Source organism: Erinaceus europaeus, chromosome 11, assembly GCF_950295315.1.
Source record: "Erinaceus europaeus chromosome 11, mEriEur2.1, whole genome shotgun sequence".
Taxonomy (NCBI): Eukaryota; Metazoa; Chordata; class Mammalia; order Eulipotyphla; family Erinaceidae; genus Erinaceus; species Erinaceus europaeus.
Window position 1 is genome coordinate 85,587,493 of NC_080172.1, and position 23,411 is coordinate 85,610,903.

Below are 23,411 nucleotides of genomic sequence, written 5' to 3' on the forward strand. Positions count from 1 at the left end.
TTCTTTCCTTCCTTCCTCCCTTCCTTCCTTCCTTCCTTCCTTCCTTCCTTCTTTCTTTCCTTCTCCTTTTCTTTTTCTCTTTTTTGTTCTGTTCCTTATATATTAGTCTAGTTGTTGACACATGGGTACATTTCTTATTTCCTTGTGACAGGTGTCTGAAAAATTTTCTCACCTCCAGCTTGGGTCCTTTCCCACTATCAAGCTATCATGTATTAGGACCAAAAAGCACCCCTACCCCCTCCCTGCCCATCATTCCCTGTAGTCCTTCCTTGTTTCTAAAGTTCCATCTAACTCAAACTATTTTTTACTATTGAGCAATAACTTTAGATCAGTCTTTTCTAAAAAGTATCAACTATAATCTGAAAGGTGGTAAACATTATGCTAAGCAGCACAGCAAATGCTTGCTAGTCATATAACAAGTTAATTCACATACATGGAAATTAGCTAGAAATATCTCTGTAAATTGTTGCTGAAAGCACAAATTATGAAATCTTATTTGTAATGTACAGACTGATATTTCCCAGAATTTCATTTGGTACAAATTATCTTTGCAGCATATCAAGTACCTCTGCCTCAAACAAAGGTTTTTAGTTGATTGCTCTGTAATACAACTCAACATTTAAAAAAAATCTTTATAACAATAAAATAAACATACCGGTAACATTAACATGGTGCCAGGAGGACCAGGTAGACCGTCAGCCCCTGGTAAGCCAGGACGTCCTGGGGGACCCTAAGGAAAGTAAATAAATTCATCAGAATTAAGTCATCAGATTCATTAGAAACAAAATAACTGCTAGCAGGTCAACCCTAAATAATTGTACACTTGTCCTCTCCTTTTGATTAATCTTCATAAAGCAGACCTAGATGTATCTCTAGGATATTTCATTGTAGTAGCTTCAGGTGATTTTCATAATATATACTTCCACTGGCAACACATGGATGGAGAAAAAAAAGGAGGTGGTGATAGAGGATTTTAAAAGAATAGGTTCATTTCGCTGTGTGATCTCAGCACTGAATCTTCAAATTACAATTCATCTTTAAATACCTGGAGGTGAGGAATCGTAGAAAATATGTCGGGGCCCAACAGTGGCACACATGGTTAAGCTCAAATAGTACTAAGCACAGGACCTGTGTAAGGATTCCAGTTCGTACCCCAGGCTCCCCACCTACAGGGAGACACTGCAGGTTTCTCTCTTCCTCTATATATCCCCTTCTCTCGCAATTTCTCTTTGTCCTATCTAATAAGATGATGGGGAGAAAATGGGAGGGGGTGGCCGCCAGGAGCAATGGAGTCATAGTGCCAGCACCCAGGCCCAACAACTGGAGACAAAAAAAAAGAAAGAAAGAAAATGTGTCTAAAGTTAAAACTAAAGAACTGAACCTAATATAACTGGTTACTTTCAAGATGAAAAGTGATGAGCAAAGTTTTCTCACTAACAGAAAAAGCATACTCTTTATTCTTACTTTAAATTATGGCTATAAAAATTCACCAGAATTTGACACAATTATTGAATTGGTAGATAACTGCATATCCCTCTCCATGAGAAGAACAACAGTTATACTTGTAAAATGTATCTCAATACCATTAACCTATTTTACATTCTTTCGTCATGAAGCATTCTTTCACTTACCCTGTCACCAGGGTCACCAGGAGGACCAGTGGGGCCTTGTAAACCTGGGGGACCCATAAGACCCTGCAGAGAAATAAACCATGATCAGAGTCAAGTTCCTAAACTCATCAGTATGTAGGCAAATACATCCTATGAAAATAACAGAGCTCAGTTAGTTTTCATAAATATACACATGCCTTTCATACAATAGCTCTATTTATCTTCCTATGAAAAGATACCATATAGAGACCACTTAGTAGCTAACTCAACTCTTTCTCTAAGCTTCTCTTATGATGGAGACAAACATTCCAAAGAGAAACAGGAAAGGCTCATATTAGCAAACCAAATCAAATTCTATGAGGCAGAAGTTGGTTTCCAATTCATAGTGGGAAAACAGTATCCTTATATAATTAGACCTCAAATGTGTGATAACAAAGTTGAAAACATAGAAATATTTTAACTTAAATGCATATTGTTGTGTAGGTAAAGCTACCTAAATCTATGCTTCACATATTTATTTCTAATTGCAAAGTCTAATTTCTATAAAAGTTAAGATGTATTATAAATTCCTGTGAGCATAACTACTTTGGAATAAAGAGACGTTGAGTGACAATACACTTCCATTCAGAAGTACAGATAAAGCAGCTAAGCTTTATACAAAATTCTTCAGATGAATGATTAGATTAGATAGATGATAGACAGATAGATAGATAGATGGGAAGATAGATAATAGAAAATGAGAAAGATTTTACTCTGATAATTTTCAGTAATAAAGTTGACATTGAGGTTAGAAAATATTAAGGCATTTAAAAACAAAAATATTTAAAACACAATTTAATTCTAGTGCTCTCAGAAGAATATTATTTGGATAGTCAAAGTAGAAAACAATTCAGAGCCACAGGTTCTCTGGATAAATACTTCTATAATTAAATCCCAGTCTTAGTCTACAATACACAGAATCAGTTCTATAATAGATATATTTTATCTGATTACTCAAAAATTCAAGATAAAACATATATAAGACATTACATACCACAGGTCCTGCTGGCCCTGGTGGTCCTTCAACAAGCATACCCTATAATAAAAAAAAGAGAATCATTATCAAGAAAATGTAATCCCGAGACATTTATGTAAACTTCTCTAAAAAATGTCTCACATCATTACATTGTAAAAAAATGAATTCTCTACTACTTCTGTGTAAAGCCAATTACAAATATTTTTTGCATGGATAAATAGGGAAATTTAGAACATACAGCCCCTAATTAAGTCATATACAAGGAGAACAAGTTTCAAATGTTTCTAACAAAAGCAGAATGAATACTTTTGACCAAGTTTTCTTTGCATCCAGAATAATGTTGGACATTAAGCAGGTATATATTTATTTATTTATCCAACTTCAAATTACTTTATTGAAGAAATACTGATTTACAGGTCTGTTGTTATCACAATATACATTTCCACATTCCCACAAGATAAGTATCAGTACATGTCAGTCTTTACCAAGCCATCATGCTTTTCCACCATAATGATGAAAGACTCAATTTCTCCTCATTGATCCTGCCTTACTCCTCCTAAGGCTCCAAATGCAAAGCAGGAATTTGATAAAGATTAGCATTGTGAATGAAAGAATGGAAGTGTCACTTAACCTAGCCACTTTAGTTCAGAAACTGGAAAAAAAAGCCAAAGCAAGGAACTGGGGATAAATATGAGATAAGCCCCCCTCTCATTTATTTATTTTTAAACCTAGACATTGTTCAGTTCTGTCTATTGATGATACTAGGGATCAAAGAGGGAGCACTAGCAAGTAAGTCCTGTGTACTACTGCTGATAGATCTCCCCTGGACCTGACAGTCTTCAATATATATTTATATATTTTCCCACCACCACCAGTGTTATCCCTGTGACTTAGTACCCGCACAACAAATCCACTGCTCTCAACAGACAGAAACTGAGAGTAAGGGGGGGATTAGTGAGGGAGAAAGAGAAAGTTGTAGCACTGCTCTACTGTTCATGAAGCCTGCCCCCTGTAGGTGAAGATCTGGGACTTGAACCCAGGTCCTTGCACATGGTAATGCATATACTCTACTGGGTGTGCCATGGTCCAAGCACTTCATGTCTTAATAAGAGAAAACGAGAGCGAATGAGAAAGAGAAAAGCGGAGTATTCCTCTAGCATAACCAATGCCAGAATCAAGCTTGGGACAATAAGCAAGCAAGTGTTCTGATGTGGTGCTGAGTCACCTATGCAGTCTCACTTAAAGTCTTAAATAGATTGAAGAATAGAGTACTATTTCAAAATAAGAATTTAGTTCTAAAAACTTTTATTACACTTCACTTTTGAACTGATGAAAACTGTTTGATTTAAAAAGTAGCTTCATGGGGCCAGGTGGTTATGCACACACACCATAGTGCACACGGTCAAGCTCCTGGTCCCCACCTGCAGGGGGGAAGCTTCACAAGTGGTGAAGCAGGGCTGTAGGTGTATCTCTCCCTCTCTCAATTTCTCTCTGTCTCTATCCAATAAAAATATTTAAAAAGTAGTTACACGTTTTATAACAAGAACAATTCATTACATATATATGTATATATATTTGTGAAGCCATTAGTAGATATTGTGATTTCTCACATTTGAGAGTAATTAAGTAGATGACCAAAAATGGCCCAATAATATTTTCAGTCTTTATTATGGCCACTCTTTTTAAATTTTTATGTTCTCGATTTTCTTAAATGAATGTTATGACTAAGACAAATAGTAAACAAACATAATACCTTCTCTTCCATTCTAATATAGTAACAGGAATCTCCTCAGAGACAACAATATTAAATTAACTTTCAACTAATAATTTTCTTCATAGAAATCATTTCAATAAGAATAAAATTAATAACAAATATTAAAATTCCTTCTGGAATGAATTAGAGTTTTTTCCAAGGGATAAATGAGATTTTAAAAAAATGATTATATTATTATATGATGAAATTTGTACATGGAGTAAGTAAGCATCTATGTCAAATAGTGTATTTCTAATAATGGGAAGTTATAGGAATTCAAGGAAAATTTCTAGGTTGGAAATGATAGAGCTAAAGTCTGATTTTATCTCAACCACCAATTATTTGAGCCTTTGGTTATTCAGCTGTAAGTTAATAGAATTATATTATATCAATTTTAACTATTTCAGGGGCTAGGTGATGGTGCATCTAGTTGAGCACACGTGTTACAACGCACAAGGACCTGGGTTCGAGTACTTGGTCCCCACCTTCAGGGGAAAAGTTTCATGAATGGTGAATCAGTGCTGCAGATATCCTCTGTCTTTCTCCCTCTTTATCTCCCCCTTTCCTCTTGATTTCTGACTGTTTGTATCCAGTAGGTAAAGATAATTAAGGAAAGTAAAATTTAACTTTCCAAATACCAAAATTGTGTTAGTATAATACTTTTGCTTTACTGAAGATTCATTTGCCAGAATTTGAATTAGCGACTCACTTATTTGTGGCAAACTGACTATTTTGACATTAGAATTATTTATGATAAGTCATGAATGCGTATAACATTCTATAGTGGTGTGGCTTGATACTATAAACTAAATATTTATGCCAACATTTAACATGCATACACACCAGTACTTACAGGTTCAACAACTGCTGGTTCTCCTTTCTGTCCCTTTTCTCCATATGATCCGTGGCCATTTATCTGTTGAGTGAAAAATTCAAACAGCCTATATCTGAGTAAATATAGCCATTTAAATATTTCAGGAAAGCTTAATCATCTAAGTGCATTCTATTGAGGGGCTGGATGGTGGTGCACCTGATTGAATGCAGATGTTGCGATGTGCAAAGACCTAGGTTCAAGCCCTGGTCCCTATGTACAGGGGGGGAGACTTTGCAAGTGGTGAAGTAATTTTGCTGCTATTATTCTCCCATTCTGTCTCTCTCCCTATCTCCCCTTTCGCTTTTAATTTCTCTCTGCCTCTATCCAATAAGGAAATAAATATCAAGTAGAATAATTAAAACATATGACTAATAATGTGTTTTTAAAAGAAACTGTTTAAGAGTTTAGTACTGAAAATATAAGTAGAAAAGTATAATCATCATTAATACTGAATCTTGAAAAGACTTAACAATTGCATCTCAAATGGATAAAGCAGGAAAATAAAAACATCTGAAGACCTCAGTTATTATTATAAAGTACTAATGAAGTATTATTAAATTAAACTTAAAATTATTTTTATTTTATTTAAATTATTTTTGGTTTACAATATGGTTGTTGATACAGGGGCATAAGAGTCTCATTTCCTTGGGGTAGGTGTCTGCAGAAGACACTCACCCACAACTTAAGATCTTTTCCATCATTATACATCAGGATCCTAAGGTCCTTTTCACACCCTCCCAAGCCCTCTTTCCCCAAAATATTTTGCTTTGTTGTAGTATAACATACCCAATCCAATTTAGACTCCTATTCAATAATAATAACTAAGTTGTAATCCTATAATAAAGTTTGTATACAATTGCTTTATTATATTTTTAAATGAAGACCCTACTCATAGTGTAACCAGACTTAAAAGTGCTGAAGACTAAGAATCTATTATTATGTCCTAGTAATGATAACTTTTCATACTTCAGATTTGAAAGACTTCAAGATGAGCACAAAAATATTCCAAAAATAATATAGACAACGATACAGAGCGTAATACTGACTTACGCTTGTTTCTGTAATATCAGTTTCTGCTGGTACACCTGGACCAAATTCTTCATTAGTGGAACTTGTTGGTTTATCTTCATATTGGTTAAATTCATAAAAATCATATTCGCCTAAATCTTCATCTACCAGAAGATCAGAGTCCCTGCCGTCTATTCCTTTGCTTTCATATAGTGCATCCTCCAAATTTTTCCTCTGGGAATCATAATCCTCTCCAGTTAGATATTCTTCAGTAAATACCTCTTCAACTGGATTTGGCTATCAATTTAAGTTGCAAGGAATCGGAGAACATGAAATTTACTGTTAGTAAAGCAAGATAAGCATTGGCAGATACAGTCTGATGGATGTGATGAAAAGCAATTTGAGTGCTACTCAAACATGTCTGAGTCAGCAAAGATTTCATAGTCTTTGAAAGAAATAAATTTGTGCATTAGTATGTACAAAGATATATTGCTTTCAAAGTTATATTTTCCAAACTGCAAATAGTCACATGGAATCAACATGTGTATTTGCTTGCTTCATAGTAAAGGCCTTAGTCAATTTAAATTTTACTGAACACTATGGAATTTTAACAATAAAATGTGATATAGCTAAAACTTTCTCTAATTTGAAATGTAACAGAATATCATTATAAAATATACATACTACCAGAAAAGTAATACAGGTTTGACTCTAACTCCAAAAGAAAGTTAATGTTAATAATATTAAGATTTACCACTATATTTTACATAATATCTAGGATTACAAAAGTATTATTTATCAGAGTTATTAAAGTAAATAATAATAAGTCATAGAAAAATAAACCTCTGTCAAGTTTATTTTCCTCAGAAGTAACTTATTACTAAAAGCATAAATGTAAACACTATTCATTACACATTTTGGTAGTTTTATGATAAGTTCAAATCAATAAATTTATCTTGCTACTTTGTTGTTTTATTTTTAAGTAGCTTACTTTTTGATAATATAGATGAAGCAACATTAAAAATAAGCAGTATTAAAGAAAAATTGTGGATAAGTGATTATCAATGATTAAGTAACTATAATGATTTATATAATAGTAATTTGATAGGAAAAGTCAGGTGGGAAAATATACTATATATTGAGGTTGCATGTTACTCAGGCTCAGAATATGCTATAAGCCTAGATTTGAACTGAAAAACCAAATAAGTATGGGTAAATAAGCAACTTGCATAAATATATTAATTTGGAGGAAATTATTTTTGATTCTGTGAATTGCGAGACCTGTTTTCATTATAAAATATTATGTCATACATTGAGTGTATGTATTAATAGCACACTACTGAATTTATTTGCTTTATCGGGGAACATGTTAAACAAAATGCTATCTAACTAAATTACTACAGTGATTTAATTCATAACTGGCATTTAACAAAGTTAAACTGCAGAATGTAGTCATTTTTTTTCATGCCTAAAGGTATGCATTATGTGAAATTAAGGAGGGTTGCTTCATTTGTTCGTACATGTACTTAAAATATCTTCATGGAAAATATTGAGATATTTAACCATAATTACATCACATCCTAAGAAGTATGAAAATGCAGACAGGTATTAAAACCCAAGACTACATTTCCTAGAAAGCTTCTTGTCATAATCAAGCGTGATTTTTGGTAAATGAAATAAATTCTCACTGTATCATTCTGATGATACAGATGTCACTTAAGAGAATTTTCTTTCTCACAGAAGGATCATGTGAATATTCTTTGTCAACAACATGTTGAAAAGTTTGTTCGATCCCAGAAACAATCGAGAAGTGCTTATCAGTCAATTCCGCAGTTAGATCAAAGTTTAGTGTTTGCATGAAGCAAAGACTCATGCAAAACGCGAATTGACATTGATTTAAAATGAACCAGTTTTAGTAATAATGAGACAATGTTATTGTTTCTCTTAAAAGCAAAAGAATATAAAAAATGTTGAACTTTTAGGAGGTTATATGTTCTTCCAGATGGAGGTATGTCAAGAAATGCTAGTTTTAAAACTTGAATTGTGATGTGTTTTCTGTATTACCTCATTTGTTCCATAAACACGCCTAGGAGCTTCTGTTTGGTAACTCTCCATTGTTCCATAGTTGTATTCTTGAAAGTCATCAACAATATTTGCCTAATGATAAATTCAAAACAAAAGCTATTAGTTAAGAAAATAAATAAGGTGATCCCAAGTCTATGGAATTTGTTATTTAGTTGAATTATCAGATTAGCCAAATGAATATTAATCTAGTTGGGTTAGGACTATGGCTCATCATCACAGATCTTCCAGCTTATCTAGGAGAGATCTTGATTGCTTTTTCTTTGCTACCTGTACCCCTAGTTTGGCTTTTGCTGTTGCTTGATAACTTTCCTTCTTCTTTGATGCAAATTTTTCAGATTTAGGGGGTGTAAACTTTTTGGACTTTTCCTTTGAGTTAGTGATCATTGTCTTCATCTTCTTTTTGAAATGGGAGTTCTTTTTCTGTAAAACGTGGTGAAAGATGAGATGGAAAACATAAATAAAGTCAAAAGGAAAATAAAGTGTATAGATGAAAGGAAGGAAAGCAAACCAAAATGAGCATCACTCATTCAGTTCTACTACTGTTAAATGAAAAATCAGTTATTGCTTCACAGAAATCAGGTGGAATGAAAGACTGTAATTAGTTTCAGGAATGGTGGGCATAAGGAGCCACAGGATGACAAACAACAGGACATCATCCACAAAAGTGTGACTTTGTTTTTACCTCCGTTTGTGCTACTGTTTCCTCAGTTACAGTGGGGGTCTCAGTTACACTTTCAGCCTCCTTATATTCTGCTTCCCCATACTCATAGTCATATTCCATTATATCCTCAGGTGCATACTACATTGCAAAGGAAAAAATACCAGGCAGTTTTGTTAGTTGCTGGTAATGCAATTAATAAAGTGGAAGTTTTCTTAACATTTACTTACAGTAATAACTTAATATTATGTATAGTAAATGTTAGGAGACAGGAAGTACCATTATTTTAAATATATGGGGTTGTCAGAAAAGTCATGACACATTTATGCTTTGAAAAAGAGAAAAGCATACCATGACTTTGCCAACAATTCAATGTTTTATATTACAGTTTTATGTGCAGAATAATAAAATAGCGGCAACAAGTTTTCTAAAACCTGAATAATGGTTAGGATTAGAAGGAAACAAAAAGTTTGGAATATTAAAATTTGACAACTGAATATCAGTTTAAGTATAACAATTATGTACTTGTACACATTTGTTAAGATATTTATGTTGATTTAGATTTGTGAAAAATGAGGCATAAAGTTTCTCTATAAGAACTTTACTGCAGTTTCAATGAGAACTTCTTTCCCATTAAACTACATGTTTAAAAATAATAACATGACGTATAATTCTTCCAAATATGAAAGAATTATTTTGCACCTATGGTGTGATAGAAAGGAAAGAGGAAGCAAGTGAATACAAGAAATATGAAATAAATCTATAGTTTATTTAATACTAGAACCAATGGAAAAAGTAAATTTTAAATTCATCAGAAATTTTTAATGCACTCTGGGTTAATTAAGATCAACATCAGCACAGAATATTTATGAAACAATCTAGGATTAAAAATTACATTTTTCATAAAAATTATAAATCATTTTTCACAAAAATTAAATATATACCACTTAAATAACTTACATTTCTTAGACTAAACTCACTTTCTCTAAGTATTCTGCTTTACGAGAACTTAGTTGAGAGATGTCTTAATATAATGTGTGAGATGTGTATACACAATATATGATGAGAAAAATAATATATCCAACTTATAAGTCAAATATCCCTACCATAAATTTAATCATTATGCAATAATATAGATTTTGTGTGACAAATATAATTGCTAAGTACATTAAGAAGAGAAAATGAGGGAGTCCGGCAGTGGCGCAGCAGGTTAAGGGCTCGTGGTGCAAAGCGCAAGGACTGGTGTAAGGATCCCTGTTGGAGCCCCTTGCTCTCCACATGCAGGGGAGTCACTTCACAAGTGGTGAAGCAGGTCTGCAGGTGTCTTTCTTTTCTTCTCTCTGTCTTCCCCTCCTCTCTCCACCTCTCTCTGTCCTATCCAAAAATAACCACATCAATAACCACAACAATATTAAACAACAAGGGCGACAAAAGGGAAAATAAATTAATTTTAAAAATCTACAATGAATTTTCAAAGAAAAAATAAAGGCATCAGTGATGGTGGAAAAGAACCTAATTTGGGAATGAGAGTATTTTACAAATACCTACTATGGTGACAGATTTTATCCATGGGATTTGGGCGGTAGCACAGCGGGTTAAGGGCATGTGGTGCAAAGTGCAAGGACAGGTGTAAGGATCCCAGCTGGAGCCCTGGGCTCCCCACGTGCAGGGGAGTCCCTTCACAGGTCTGCAGCTGTCTATCTTTCTCTCCCCCTTTCTATCTTCCCCATCGCTCTCCATTTCTGTCTGTCCTATCCAACAACGACGACAATAACTACAACAACAATAAAACATCAAGGGCAACAAAAGGGAATAAATAAATAAATATTTTTTAAAAAGAAGAAATTGTATCCATGTGTCAATAATTGTACTGTAAACCATTATCCCCAAAAAATATTTTTTAAAGTTATATATAATATATACCCATCCAAAATATAAAATTACTTTTACATCATGATTTTTTTCTCTTGTAGGAAAAAAAAAAGTTTTTCTAATTCTCTTTTCTAATTAGACTCTTTCCAAATACAATGCAGGTGAATCAGATCAGTTGCGACTGTGGCATATTTTAGGAGAAAACATTCACTTCTCTAGTCACTATAGCACACATTTTCTTAGATTTATTTTGAATTCCATGAAAATAATCTTCATTTCTATTATAATTTCTTTATTCCTTTATGTTTTTCTTGTTCAAATCAGTATGTTGGGGTGATTGGTTTACAGTGCAGCTGATGGCACACAAGTACAGTTTCACATCTCCCCATAAGCGTCTGCAAAACTCTTCCAGTCCCATGTCAGGTTTTTTCCACCATTATACACAAGGAGCCTTTAATTGGAACTACATCACTTTTTTTTTCTTTTTTACTTTTTTTAAATTATATTTATTTATTGGATAGAAGCAGCCAGAAACCAAGAGGGAAGAGGGAGATAGATATGGAGAGAGACAGAGAGACATCTGCAGCCCTGCTTTACCACCTGCAATGCTTTCCCGCTGCAGGTGGGGAGCAGGGCCTGGAACCTGAGTCCTTGTGCACTGTAATGTGTGCTCAACCAGGTGTGCCACCACCCGGCCCAGAACTACATTACTTTTAAGGTAGTGTTGGCTATAACTAGGTTTTTGCTGTTCCACATCAAATATTACAAATTATTTTGGAGATGATTCTACTTTTCACCTCAGAATTTTGATGATTTCTTAAAGATGGATAGAAAAGACCTAGTTATAAACAATCAGATGAATATATGTGCAAAAATGTCAGGCAGTGATACATTAGCTTCAGCTTTAATTTATGAGCAAACTAACATAAATGGTATATCTGAGGAGAGTCTACTGAAAATATGAAGATGATTCTTATCTGATCAACTAGAAAAATAGTGGCAATAGCAAATATCTAAGCATCTATGTAAACTAGGACATGTTATACATAATAAGTGAAAAGATCATGATAATAAATTTGGGGAGGTCAAGTTCTTTATAAATGTTTGTCTTTTATTCATTTTATTTTTTTGTCTCATATAAAAATAACCATTGCTTGCTATACTATGGTATTATATAGTATGTGTAATTCATTAAGAAAGAATGAAATATAGATCTAACATTAAATTTCTTGTAGGATAGGAAGATAACCTAACATTTTGAGAATAATCCCAAAATCACAGTGACTTTGGCACTGATTACACTTATATACACGTTATTGTGAAGGTTCAAAAATAATTAAACTTGGGAGACCAGGCAGTAGTGCACTGGGTTAAGCGCACTTAGTAAGAAGTGCAAGGACACAAAGATCTCGGTTCAAGCCCCTGGCTCCCCACCAGTGAGGGGTTGGGGGGTGGAGGTGGGGGTGGGGGGTGGGTGGAAGTCACTTCATAAGTGGTGAAGCAGGTCTGCAGGTGTCTATCCTTCTCTCTCCCTTTCTATCTTCTCTCCTCTCTCAATCTCTCTCTGTCCTATACAATACAAAATGGGAAAAACAGCTTCCAGGAGCAGTGGATTCATAGTGTCAGCACAGAACCTCAGCAATAACAATAAAGGCAAAAAAGAAAAAGAAAGCATTAAACTTCGATGATGTTTTCACTATTTCTAAATCTATTTGCACTATGTAATTTCTTAAAAACTTTGATGATGCAGTGTCATGTCAATCACAAACTACTGAATCTTGAGAATGAAACATTATGACTGAAACTCTATAATGTACTCTGCCTTCTTTGGTGACCTGCAAACATTTTACTACTACTTTATATAGGCAGAACATGAGGTAATTATATATATATGGATATATAAATACATATATAAATGGTTATAGATAGAAATTCATATAACAATTGCTGCTATTTTTTTTTTTTTTACTTTTTTCAGACTAGCACAGAATACTTATCTTAGGGGGCTGGGCAGAGATCCACCTGATCTTGAGCACACATTATCATCCACAGGATCTGAGTTCAAGCCCCAGGTCCTCATTTGTAGGGGATAAGTTTCATGAAGTAGTGCTGCAGTTATCTCTTCCTCTCTCTATTTCTTCCTTACCTTTCAACTCCTCTCTATCTCTATCAAAATAATATATAAAACAGTTATTTTATTTACTTATTTATTTCCTTCATGGTTATCACTGGGGCTCTATGTTGGCACTACGAATCCACTGCTCCTGATGGCTATTTTTCTTTTTTTTTAATTATTTATCTTCCCTTTTGTTGCCCTTGTTGTTTTTTATTGTTGTTTTAGTTATTATTGTTGTTATTGTTGTCAACATTGTTAGATAGGACAGAGAGAAATGGAGAGAGGAGGGGAAGACAGAGGGGGGAGAGAAAGAGAGACACTTGCAGACCTGCTTCACTGCCCATGAAGTGACTCCCCTGCACGTAGGGTGTCGGGGGCTTGAACCGGATCCATACGCTGGTCCTTGCACTTCAGGCCATGTGTGCTTAACCTGCTGTGCTACCACCCAACTCCCTGTCTATTTTTCATTTTTAGTGGATAGGACAGAGAGAAATTAAGGGGTAAAGAGAAAATAGAGGAAGAGAGACAGAGAGACATTTACAGACGTGCTTTATAACTACTGAAGAACCCCCCCACACACACAGGTGGGGAGCTGGAGGCTAGAACTCCAATCCTTTAGCAGGTCCTTGCTCTTGTACTATGTGCACTTAACCTGGTGTGCCACCACCCAGCCCCCCAACCAGTTATTTTTTTTAAAGAATGGTTATCTTAATATTAAGATATCAATGTAATTTAGAATTCAGGAAAGAAATGAAACTTTTTAAAAATTTCATTGTGATACATTTAATACAGAAAATAGAAAGAAATACTATTTATCACATGACAGACTTTCATGCATTTTTTCATTATAGCAGCATGCTATTTCCCTCAACACCAAACCTACCTTCCTCCCTTCCTTCCTTCCTTCCTTCCTTCCTTCCTTCCTTCCTTCCTTCCTCCCTCCCTCCCTCCCTCCCTCCCTCCCTCTTTCTTTCTTTCTTTCTTTCTTTCTTTCTTTCTTTCTTTCTTTCTTTCTTTCTTTCTTTCTTTCTTTCTTTCTTTCATTGTCACCAGGGTATCAATGTAGCTTGGTGCCAGCACTGTGAATGCCACTAATACTAGCACTGCTCCTAGCAACTATTTTTCCCTTTTTTGCTTCTCCACTCCTAAAGCAGACCTCCTGCAAGTGGGGAACAGGAGTTCAAGCTTTGGCCCTTGTGCTTGGTAATATTGTGTGTTTAAGAGAATGCACCACCATTCAGCCCCCTCAATCAAATCTTTTAATAAAAACAAGTCTGACATCTTAGAAGATTGAATATACATATAAATAACTAAAATAATGAAGAGGTATAGCTTGTAAAGGAGTTTAAGGAAATGGAAATTACTGGAGGCCCACCCAGCTCAGCACCCACTTTGTCATGCTCAAGGACCCAAGTCAAGCCTCTACTTTCCATCTGTGGGGGCTGGGAGGCTTCTCAAGTAGTGAAACAGGTCTACAGGTGTCTCTCTTTCTCTTTCCTTGTCCCCTCTCAATTTCTGTCCTCTCTACTAAAAAAGAAAAATATTTTTAAAAAAAGGGAAAAAAAGTAACTCAATAACTCTGGTGGCAATTTAATAATAATAATAAATTATTAGCATGTTTCAAGTTAACTAAGATCAAATAGCAACTTGTTTTAAAACACGGAAATAATAAACCTGAAGGTGACATCAGGAATGTACTCATTACTCCAAAACTCAGTCATAACAACTGCTAAAAAGAATAAATTTCATCTTTATTAAAACAAAACAATTTTCTTTAATCTTAAGCATATACACTAAATATTTTAAATGTGGTATTAAATTACTAAATCGAGATAGAATGCAAAAATGAATCAAATAGCACCTGTGAAACAAGAAAACACACTCAAGTAATTTTTTTCTTTTGCTTTTCTGTCAGTTTCTAAGGATTTTTTTAAAAAAGAATCATTAAGTCCTGGAAACACCAATGCAATAGAATTTGCTTAAACATCTTTAAAAGCAAAATAAAAATATGTATTTAACAACAAGTATTAAAATCTAATTTGATTACAAATTTAAATGAAAAGATAAAATATTAACTTTGTATTAGTAAAACTCAAGTAATAACACTTAACAATTTATTTAAAAAGAAAAAAGAATGTCATATAAGCTATCTTCAAGCATAAAGACAATCTGCAAACTATAAAACAACCATTTTCTTTTGAAAAATTTAGCATTATTTTGAGAAGAGTAATCTAAAAATTTAATTCTAATCCCAAATACTTTCCTTCTAATTTATTTGTTTTTTTAATCACTGGAAATATCTACATCAGACTTTACCCAAAAGATCTGGATAAAGTATACACTGCACTATATTTTCAGTTCTTTAGAATGAGCAGTTAATTCTGCTTTTTCTTTTCACTGCTCTTTACATAATATTTTCTTCAATAAAAATAAGTCAAATGTCAATATTAGTCTTGCACTATATATAAAAAATAATTCCAAAATAAATCCAAATAGTCAACACACACTGAAGACTTTAGGATAGTTCTAATGTAATTTTCTCATCTGCATGTATTGCCAAAAGCATGGGAATTACCAGATTCATGAAGAAACGAGTTACCCTTATCTTGAGACTATGTTAATTATTCAAATGTTGAATTCAACAGTGGAATTTTCAGTTCTCTCTTTCTCCAGCTCCTCCTCCACCAAATAACAAACAAACAAACAAAAACATACAATAGACAAGTAGGATGTCTATTTTTAGGAAACATGCAATAAAAAACAGCAGTGCACCTCATGATGAGTTTTTAATAACAGACTACATCTATGTCAGCGGTACCTAGGCATGTAGTAGGTCATGGTGTCCATGTCTGTGCAATGATACTCTATGATGATTATACCAAGAACGAATTGCTAATAATATGTATCCCAGTTATTAAGTGACGGATGATGATGCATAACTGACTCTATAAGAGGGTAACAAAAAATAATCTTCCTGGAGTCACTGTTTTCTGGAAATATTAAAGCGTTATTAAGTACAAAGCACAGTGCAATTGAAATTGAATTAAGTAGATACTTGCATCCCCATGACATGACTATGTCTGCACTTGGGACTCTCACCTCATCGATCTGAGGTTCCTGAGCCTGAGCAGCCTTGGGTGCTGAGGAGTCACAGTCTGGACTGTAGTGCTCACAGTAGTCATAGGCAGCTTTGGGGTCACCTGTGATCAACAGCTGCTGAATGTCTCCCTATCAAGACACAAAGAAGGACATGGTGAAAACACATACATCTACAGGAGATTTTGTCAAGACAAATTATAGTTAGTTTTTTGTAAAAACACACAGCATGGTAAAAAACACACAGTATATTTAGACAAAACAAATTATAGTTAGTTTATGGAAAAAGGAAAGGCATATATTTCTATTTCAATGTTTAAAAATGCCTTAGATGCTAGAGAAAAAAGACTTTAAACCTATTTTGCAAAATATTATTTTTTTATCATTAAACTATTATTCTATGCTATTTTGTGTTCAAGAAATCTATTATGTTTTTGGTTGCTGGAAGCTGAGGCTTTGGACTACTCTGAACAAAACAAATGACATTTAAGTATGAACAGATTAAAAGTTAATGAGTTTTTAATACTATGCATACATAAAAACAGCAATGTATTTCCCAGCATTAAATAACTAAAGGAATCAATTAACTTAAATTGACCTGTTATTGTTAGGCAAATTTATATGAAAATTTTATTATTTCTTTGTCATTTTCTGAGTCTTGAACATGCATAATCTCACTCTTCATTCCATCTTTTATAAGATAGAGACACAAAGCAACAAAAACAAACAAGAAGAGAGAAACCACAGCACAAAAGTTTCCCTCAATCCCACGTGGTTTAGTGAGGAAAGTGGCCCCATGTATTAGAATTATAAGTAAACAGAGAGATTTAACTATTGTATTCTAAATAAGGAGAGAGACAGAGAGAAACCTGCTGTAGAACTTCACCACTCGCAAAGCTTTGCCCTTGCAGGGGGAGTCTGGTGGCACCACCACCCTGCCCCAGTCTAAACTAATATCTACTAACAAAAATGAATGAGAAATGCAGTGATGAAGAACCCAAATTGAATTTTCTAGCTCTAAGTATGAAGAAATATTTCATTGGACTATTAGGTCACAACATTCATTTACTTATTATTAGATGTTATATCATATACACAAAATGTCAAACACTGTACTAGTGGAAGCAGAAGCAAATTTGATATAATATCTATCCTTTGAAAAAAGAGAAGATTTTGCTATTTAAAATGAATACAATTTAAAACTTGAAAAATACATAAGCAAAGTGTTATAAAACAGTGCCCCCCAATAGTAGAAATTATTTAATTATAGCAAGGAATGCTGTATTAAATACTATGGTTACTGATATTAGTATCATAATTATAATTTTATTTGCATTATTCTTTCTTCTGTCTAAAAAGCACTATAAACCATAAAAAATATATGCTATCAAGAGAGGGGACTGGATATGGAGCTCTGTAGGTAGGCATTGTGTGAAAATGTACCCCTTTTATACTAGTCTTGTCAGTATTTCCATTTTATAAATAAAAATGAAAATAATTTGCAAACACAAAAATAGCATATATGTGCTATATATTTTTTTAATTTTTATTTATTTTCTACCAGAGCACTGTTCAGCTCTGGTTTGTGGTAGTGTGGGGGATTGAACTTATAACTTTGAAGCCTTTGGCATGAGAGTCTCCCTGCATAATCATTATGCTGACTCTGCCACCCTAAAATTATTATATATACTTATGGGTCATAAATCTATATTCCCAATACAGTACTACACACTAACAAAACTTTTGATATATGCTTTATGCTAAAATGTATTATTTAAAATATACAATTTGGTATTATTTAATCACTTCACAGCTCTTCAAACCTCACCACTATTTAATTTCAGAAAATTTTCATCATTTTAAAAGAAATACAATAACCACTGACAATCACTCCCTGTTCCACCATTTCTATAGTCATGGCAACCACTAAGACTTCATATTAATTAAATGAGACACTTGACCCCTTGTGTCTGGTTGCTTTTTATATTTATTTCTATATTTGTCACCAGGGTTATCACATGCACAATGAGTCCATACTCTCAGTCGTCCTGGAGTCTTTATGTATGTATATAGTTGAGCACACCTCCAATATTCCAAAGTTTACAACTCTACTTTAGTCTTCACCTCTTCCTCTACAGAGACACAAGGTTAGAGGTTTGTGTTATATGAGCATCTGCTCAGGTCCTTCTTTGATTATTTTATATTCCCAAAAGTATAGTGAAGGTTATCAATTTTATTAAGGGAAATCTTAGTCCCAAAAGCTTCTTTTTTTTTTTTTTTTTTGTCTCCAGTTATTGCTGGGCCTCGATGCCTGCACTATGAATCCACTGCTCTTGAAAGCTATTTTTCCCTTTTGTTGCCCTTGTTTTTTATCATTGTTGTTGTTCTTATTGTTGTTGTTATTATTGCTGTCATTGTTGTTGGACAGGACAGAGAAATAAAGGAGGGGAAGACAGAGAGGGGGAGAGAAAGATAGACACCTGCAGATCTGCTTCATTGCCAGTGAACCCCAGCAGGTGGGGAGCCAGAGGCTCCAGGGGGGATCCTTAGGCCTGTCCTTGAGCTTGGCACCATGTGCTCTTAACCTGCTGCACTACCACCCGGCCCCCAGTCCCAACATTTTTCAGTGTTTTTGTATCATCTTTTTTTGCTCTGTATGCTGGTATTTGCATGAATACTGACAACAAACCTATGACTTTATCAAAAATCAAAAATATTTCATTATCATGGCCAAGGAGATAGAACATTGACTAGAACATAGTAACTTAAAGTATGAGATCCTGAGTTTGATCTCCAGTAGTACATGTAACAAAGTGACCTTCTTCTCTCCCTCCATCTCTCTCATTAATAAATAGATAAGTTGGGCTGTAATGCAGTGGGTTAAACGCATGTGGTGCAAAGCACAAGGACCAGCATAAGAATCCCGGTTCAAGCCCGGGCTCCCCACCTGCAGGGGAGTCGCTTCACAGGTGTTGAAGCAAGTCTGCAGGCGTCTATCTTTCTCTCCCCCTCTCTGTCTTCCCCTCCTCTCTCCATTTCTCTCTGTCCTATCCAACAACGATGACAATAATAACTATAATAATAAAACAACAAGGGCAACAAAAGGGAATAAATAAATATTAAAAAATTTAAAAATAAATAAATAAAACTTTAACAAAGTAAAATGTCTTTCTATGAAGAGAAATTAGTGATCAAAAGAAAAATGTCAAAACATATGCTAATACATTCACTGGTAGAAAATATATTATCTTTTCATCATCGCGATAGGTATTTTTAATTCAAACAATTTTAATTACTATGATTTTCAAGTTATTTGGCAATTTCGTTCATTTAAGAAGTATTTTAAAAGTGAATATAACACAGCAATATATTTAGGAGAAAGCCAAGTTAGGAGACATATATTTTATTTTCTCAATAAGAGATAAAAGTAAAATCAGCAAACTAATGTTTTGAAGTGATTAGAAAACTAGATATCATATAGTGGTCATGCTATTATTAGTGCTATCAACGTGGAAAATATTTCTGTTCGCATTTCATGAAGCAATTAAAATAATCACATAAATTCCTTCTAAAATTTTTCAGTATTTTTTATCATATATACAGGAGACTGTCTAACAATATCTTAAGAGTCTGTTTGGAGGTTCTTGCAAGGGAGTGCAGCTACTTCTATACCCTCAACCTAAGACCAGTCTGTCTCTATTCAGGGAAGGCCATTCTTTTAGACCCAGTACTCAGCTTTGGGAGGGACTCACATGGAGTGGTGAGGGAGGAAGGGGACACCAGCCTAGCCAGCCAGATCAGCCCAATCAACCCTGGCGATCAATGGGGTGACAGATGTCGCAGCCAGATTGCCCTCACATCCACATTTATCTCATGCCTACTAATTTGAAACAGTTTTTACAACAAAATAATATACATTTTCAAAATTTACTGACAGAATATTTTAAACAGATCAGTTTTGAACAGATCAGTTCAGAACACTGAGTGGTCCAACTAAATTACTGAGTAATCACAAATACAGAGGTGCTTGACTATAGAATTATTTGTTGTGCTATTTAATTAATAAGAAGGCATCTTTGAGCAACAGCTCCACTGAGTGTTAGTTAGAAATCCTAAATTATGACTTTTGAAGTGTCACCATTAACAATTTAGGATTATTCATGTCATTTTCCTTACTGTGTTATGTAAAAATGAATGAATTTAGAGATTATAGCTAAGGTTCTATACAGAACAAATAATTTCATAATTATGTACGTTAAGTATGATAAATATAATCAAGTGAATCTGGTGCTGAAATTTTCTTTAAGGTATCTTACATGCATCTAATATTTATAAATGTTTAAGAAAAATACATCTTTCCTAAATGCTTTCTATATTTAGACACTTGATTTCATTTAATGAAATCCCGCCAGCCTTTCCACTATAAATTCTTATTTTGGGTGTTTAATACTATGTTATAGAACATAGTGCTGCAAGGTAAATGGAAAATTTTAGTTCAAAATCTACTGCACTATTTTCACCAAGAGAATTTTTATAGTTGTTTCTATTAATCATATGGCACATTGAGAAACAGCCTGCAGATACGCAAAAATAGGCTGACACATATAATGAACTGTAACTGTCAATATTTACATTCAACAGTTATAAAATGTTCCACAACTGGAAAAATATGAAGTGCCAAACAAAACTAGCATATATAATATGCAAAGTCTAAAAATGGTTGCTCCATCTATAATCTACAAAGTCAAATTTAAATTTGATTCAATGCAAGTAATGTGCCATCTACAGTTGAGTCAAATAGGTGCAAGCTATATTCTTGCATAAAACAGGATAGATTAAGAGGAGAAAGGCAGAGTGAATGTAAGAAAACCAAAATAACCTCTATATCACTTATGCTAACACCTGGAAAAGAAGACAGCAAGAATCTATTGCATATATATATGTGTGTGTGTGTGTGTGTGTGTGTGTGTGCAATATATATATGATATATTTAATATAATATATAATTATAATTATATAATTATATACTATATAATAGTTATATATATATATATCACTAGATTTCAGTTGTTTCTACAATTAGAAATGTTCTATCACTAATTTTGGAGTAAATCATGAAGGTACAATTTTGTTCTGTAACCCCAGCACTTTTTCAGCACATTGATTTCTCTATGAATTTGAAGTATGCAAGTGACAATGTCAATAGAATGACTGTTTTCAATAAATGCTTCTTGAAGAAAAGTTTGGCATATGCTATGTGTAAAAGGTGCTATCTAGGTTAGTAAAGAAGGAGAAGAAAATGTATTGAATGAAAAATATGCATCATAACAAAATTTTGGTAGCATCAACAGATAAAAGAGTATCAAATATGTGAGTAGAGTGTTGCCTTGTTGTAGGAAAGGACTGGTATTATGATGTTAAAAGTGGTTAAGAATGTAAATAGATTAAGAAACCAAGAAAAAATATATATGGAATTAACTTAAGAAAAGCCAAATGCTCAAACTATAGAAATCAGGAAGTAAAATCAGGCACTAGAATCAGGAGTGAAATAGAGGGTACAAAAAAATTTAGCTATCAATAATGGTTGAAGTGCCTACAGAAGTCATCTTAAATTCTGTAATTGACAGGGTCAGGCAGTAGCGCAGCGGGTTAAGCGCACATGGTGCAAAGCACAAGGACCAGTATAACTCCCCACCTGCAGGGGAGTTGCTTCACAGGCAGTGAAGCAGGTCTGCAGGTGTCTATCTTTCTCTCCCTCTCTCTGTCTTCCCCTCCTTTCTCCATTTCTCTCTGTCTTATCCAACAACGAATGATAACAGACATCAACAACGACAATAATAACCACAACAAGAGTACAACAACAAAGGCAACAAAAGGGAGAAAAATTCTGTAATTGATTGGATTTAGACCAAATTAGCAGCACATCTTAGCAGAAAGGCCCAAAGAACACTGGATTCTGATGGGGTAAAAGGAGATTAAGAAAGTGAATTAAGGGTGGGGTGGAGAGGTTTTATCATATCTGGAATGAGCAATGACAGAAAGGCAAAGTCATATATCTCTTAAATTACAGTAATCAGCATTTCCAAATAAGCACTTGTATTCCAACTATAAATATTTCCTTCATTCAATAGTAGAATAGTGTTGCTCATCTACCTGAAAATTGTTAGGTTGTATCAAAATAAAGTCAAGTTCTTAAAATCACTAAGAAGCAGCAGAAAAGCTTTCATTAACCTATTCCTATATTAAATAGTAAATAGTACCTTTTTTTTTTTTTTTTTTTGGCACCAGGATTATCTCTGGAGCTCAGTGCTCTCATGTCTCCCATCATTTCTGGTGGTCATTTACTCACTCCACTTTTGACAGAGGGTGAGAGACAAAGAGAGAGGCAAAATAGACAGAGAGGAAAGATACTTGCAGCACTGCTCCATTGCTAGTGAAATTTACCCCCTGCAAGTGAGAATCAGAGGCTTGAATGCACTTTTTTTTTAGGTCTTAATGCTACGAACTGAATTGCATGCCCATTGAAATTGAATTAATTCAGAATGTATTTTATTTGATGTTAGTAGTACCTATAAACAAGTAATTAAATAATAAATATGAAGTTATTAGAGTGTATCCGTACCCAATATAAGTGGTGCCCCTCCCTCTCATTTTATTGGAGAAATTATGGTTTACATTTGTCATTTACATATGGGCACAATTTTTCTTCTTCCCAAGATAGGTGTCTGCAAAATACTCCCAGCCCAAATTTAGATCTTTTTTAGATCATTTTACATGTGGACCTCAAAATATTCTCCACTTCTTTATCCCCACCTCTTCCAGAGTTTATTGCTTTGGTGCAATGTTCCATTTTTTTTCTCTTTTAAAATTTATTAAATACCTTTTTCTTTTTTATATTTATTTATTCTTTTTTGTTGTCCTTGTTGTTTTATTGTTACAGGTATTATTGTTGTTATTGGTGTCGTTGTTGGATATGACAGAGAGAAATGGAGAGAGGAGGGGAAGACAGAGAGGGGGAGAGAAAGAGAGACACCTGCAGACCTGCTTCACTGCCTGTGAAGCAACTCCCCTACAAGTAGGGAGCTGGGGGCTCGAACCAGGATCCTTACTCCAGTCCTTGCACTTTGCACCATGTACGCTTAACTCGATGCACTACCGCCCAACACCCTAAAATTTATTTTTTAATAGAGAAAGGAAAGAGAGAGAGAGTCAGAGTACTGTTTCAGCATATACAGTGCTAAAGACTGAACTTAGGACCTCATGATGCAGTTCTGAACTGAAGAACTGAATGAACTCTGGCAATTATAATGGGTTTGTTTTTTCA

General features: G+C 34.1%; 1 protein-coding gene across 2 annotated transcripts in view; it reads right to left on the reverse strand.

Moving 5' to 3' along the window:
* Positions 1–23,411, reverse strand: part of COL11A1 (collagen type XI alpha 1 chain) — a 188,587-nt gene that overhangs the window by 127,653 nt on the left and 37,523 nt on the right. The window contains exons 5-12 of one of the 2 annotated variants that reach the window (XM_007532663.2): positions 16,091–16,219; positions 8,613–8,765; positions 8,325–8,417; positions 6,303–6,557; positions 5,232–5,294; positions 2,644–2,685; positions 1,632–1,694; positions 656–730 (exon numbers count right to left, since the gene is read on the reverse strand). In XM_007532663.2, the coding sequence (XP_007532725.2) occupies positions 656–730; positions 1,632–1,694; positions 2,644–2,685; positions 5,232–5,294; positions 6,303–6,557; positions 8,325–8,417; positions 8,613–8,765; positions 16,091–16,219 (873 nt within the window). Of the gene's footprint in view, positions 1–655; positions 731–1,631; positions 1,695–2,643; positions 2,686–5,231; positions 5,295–6,302; positions 6,558–8,324; positions 8,418–8,612; positions 8,766–9,027; positions 9,145–16,090; positions 16,220–23,411 lie in introns of both variants that reach the window. The other variant, XM_007532666.2, reaches the window with a different exon arrangement.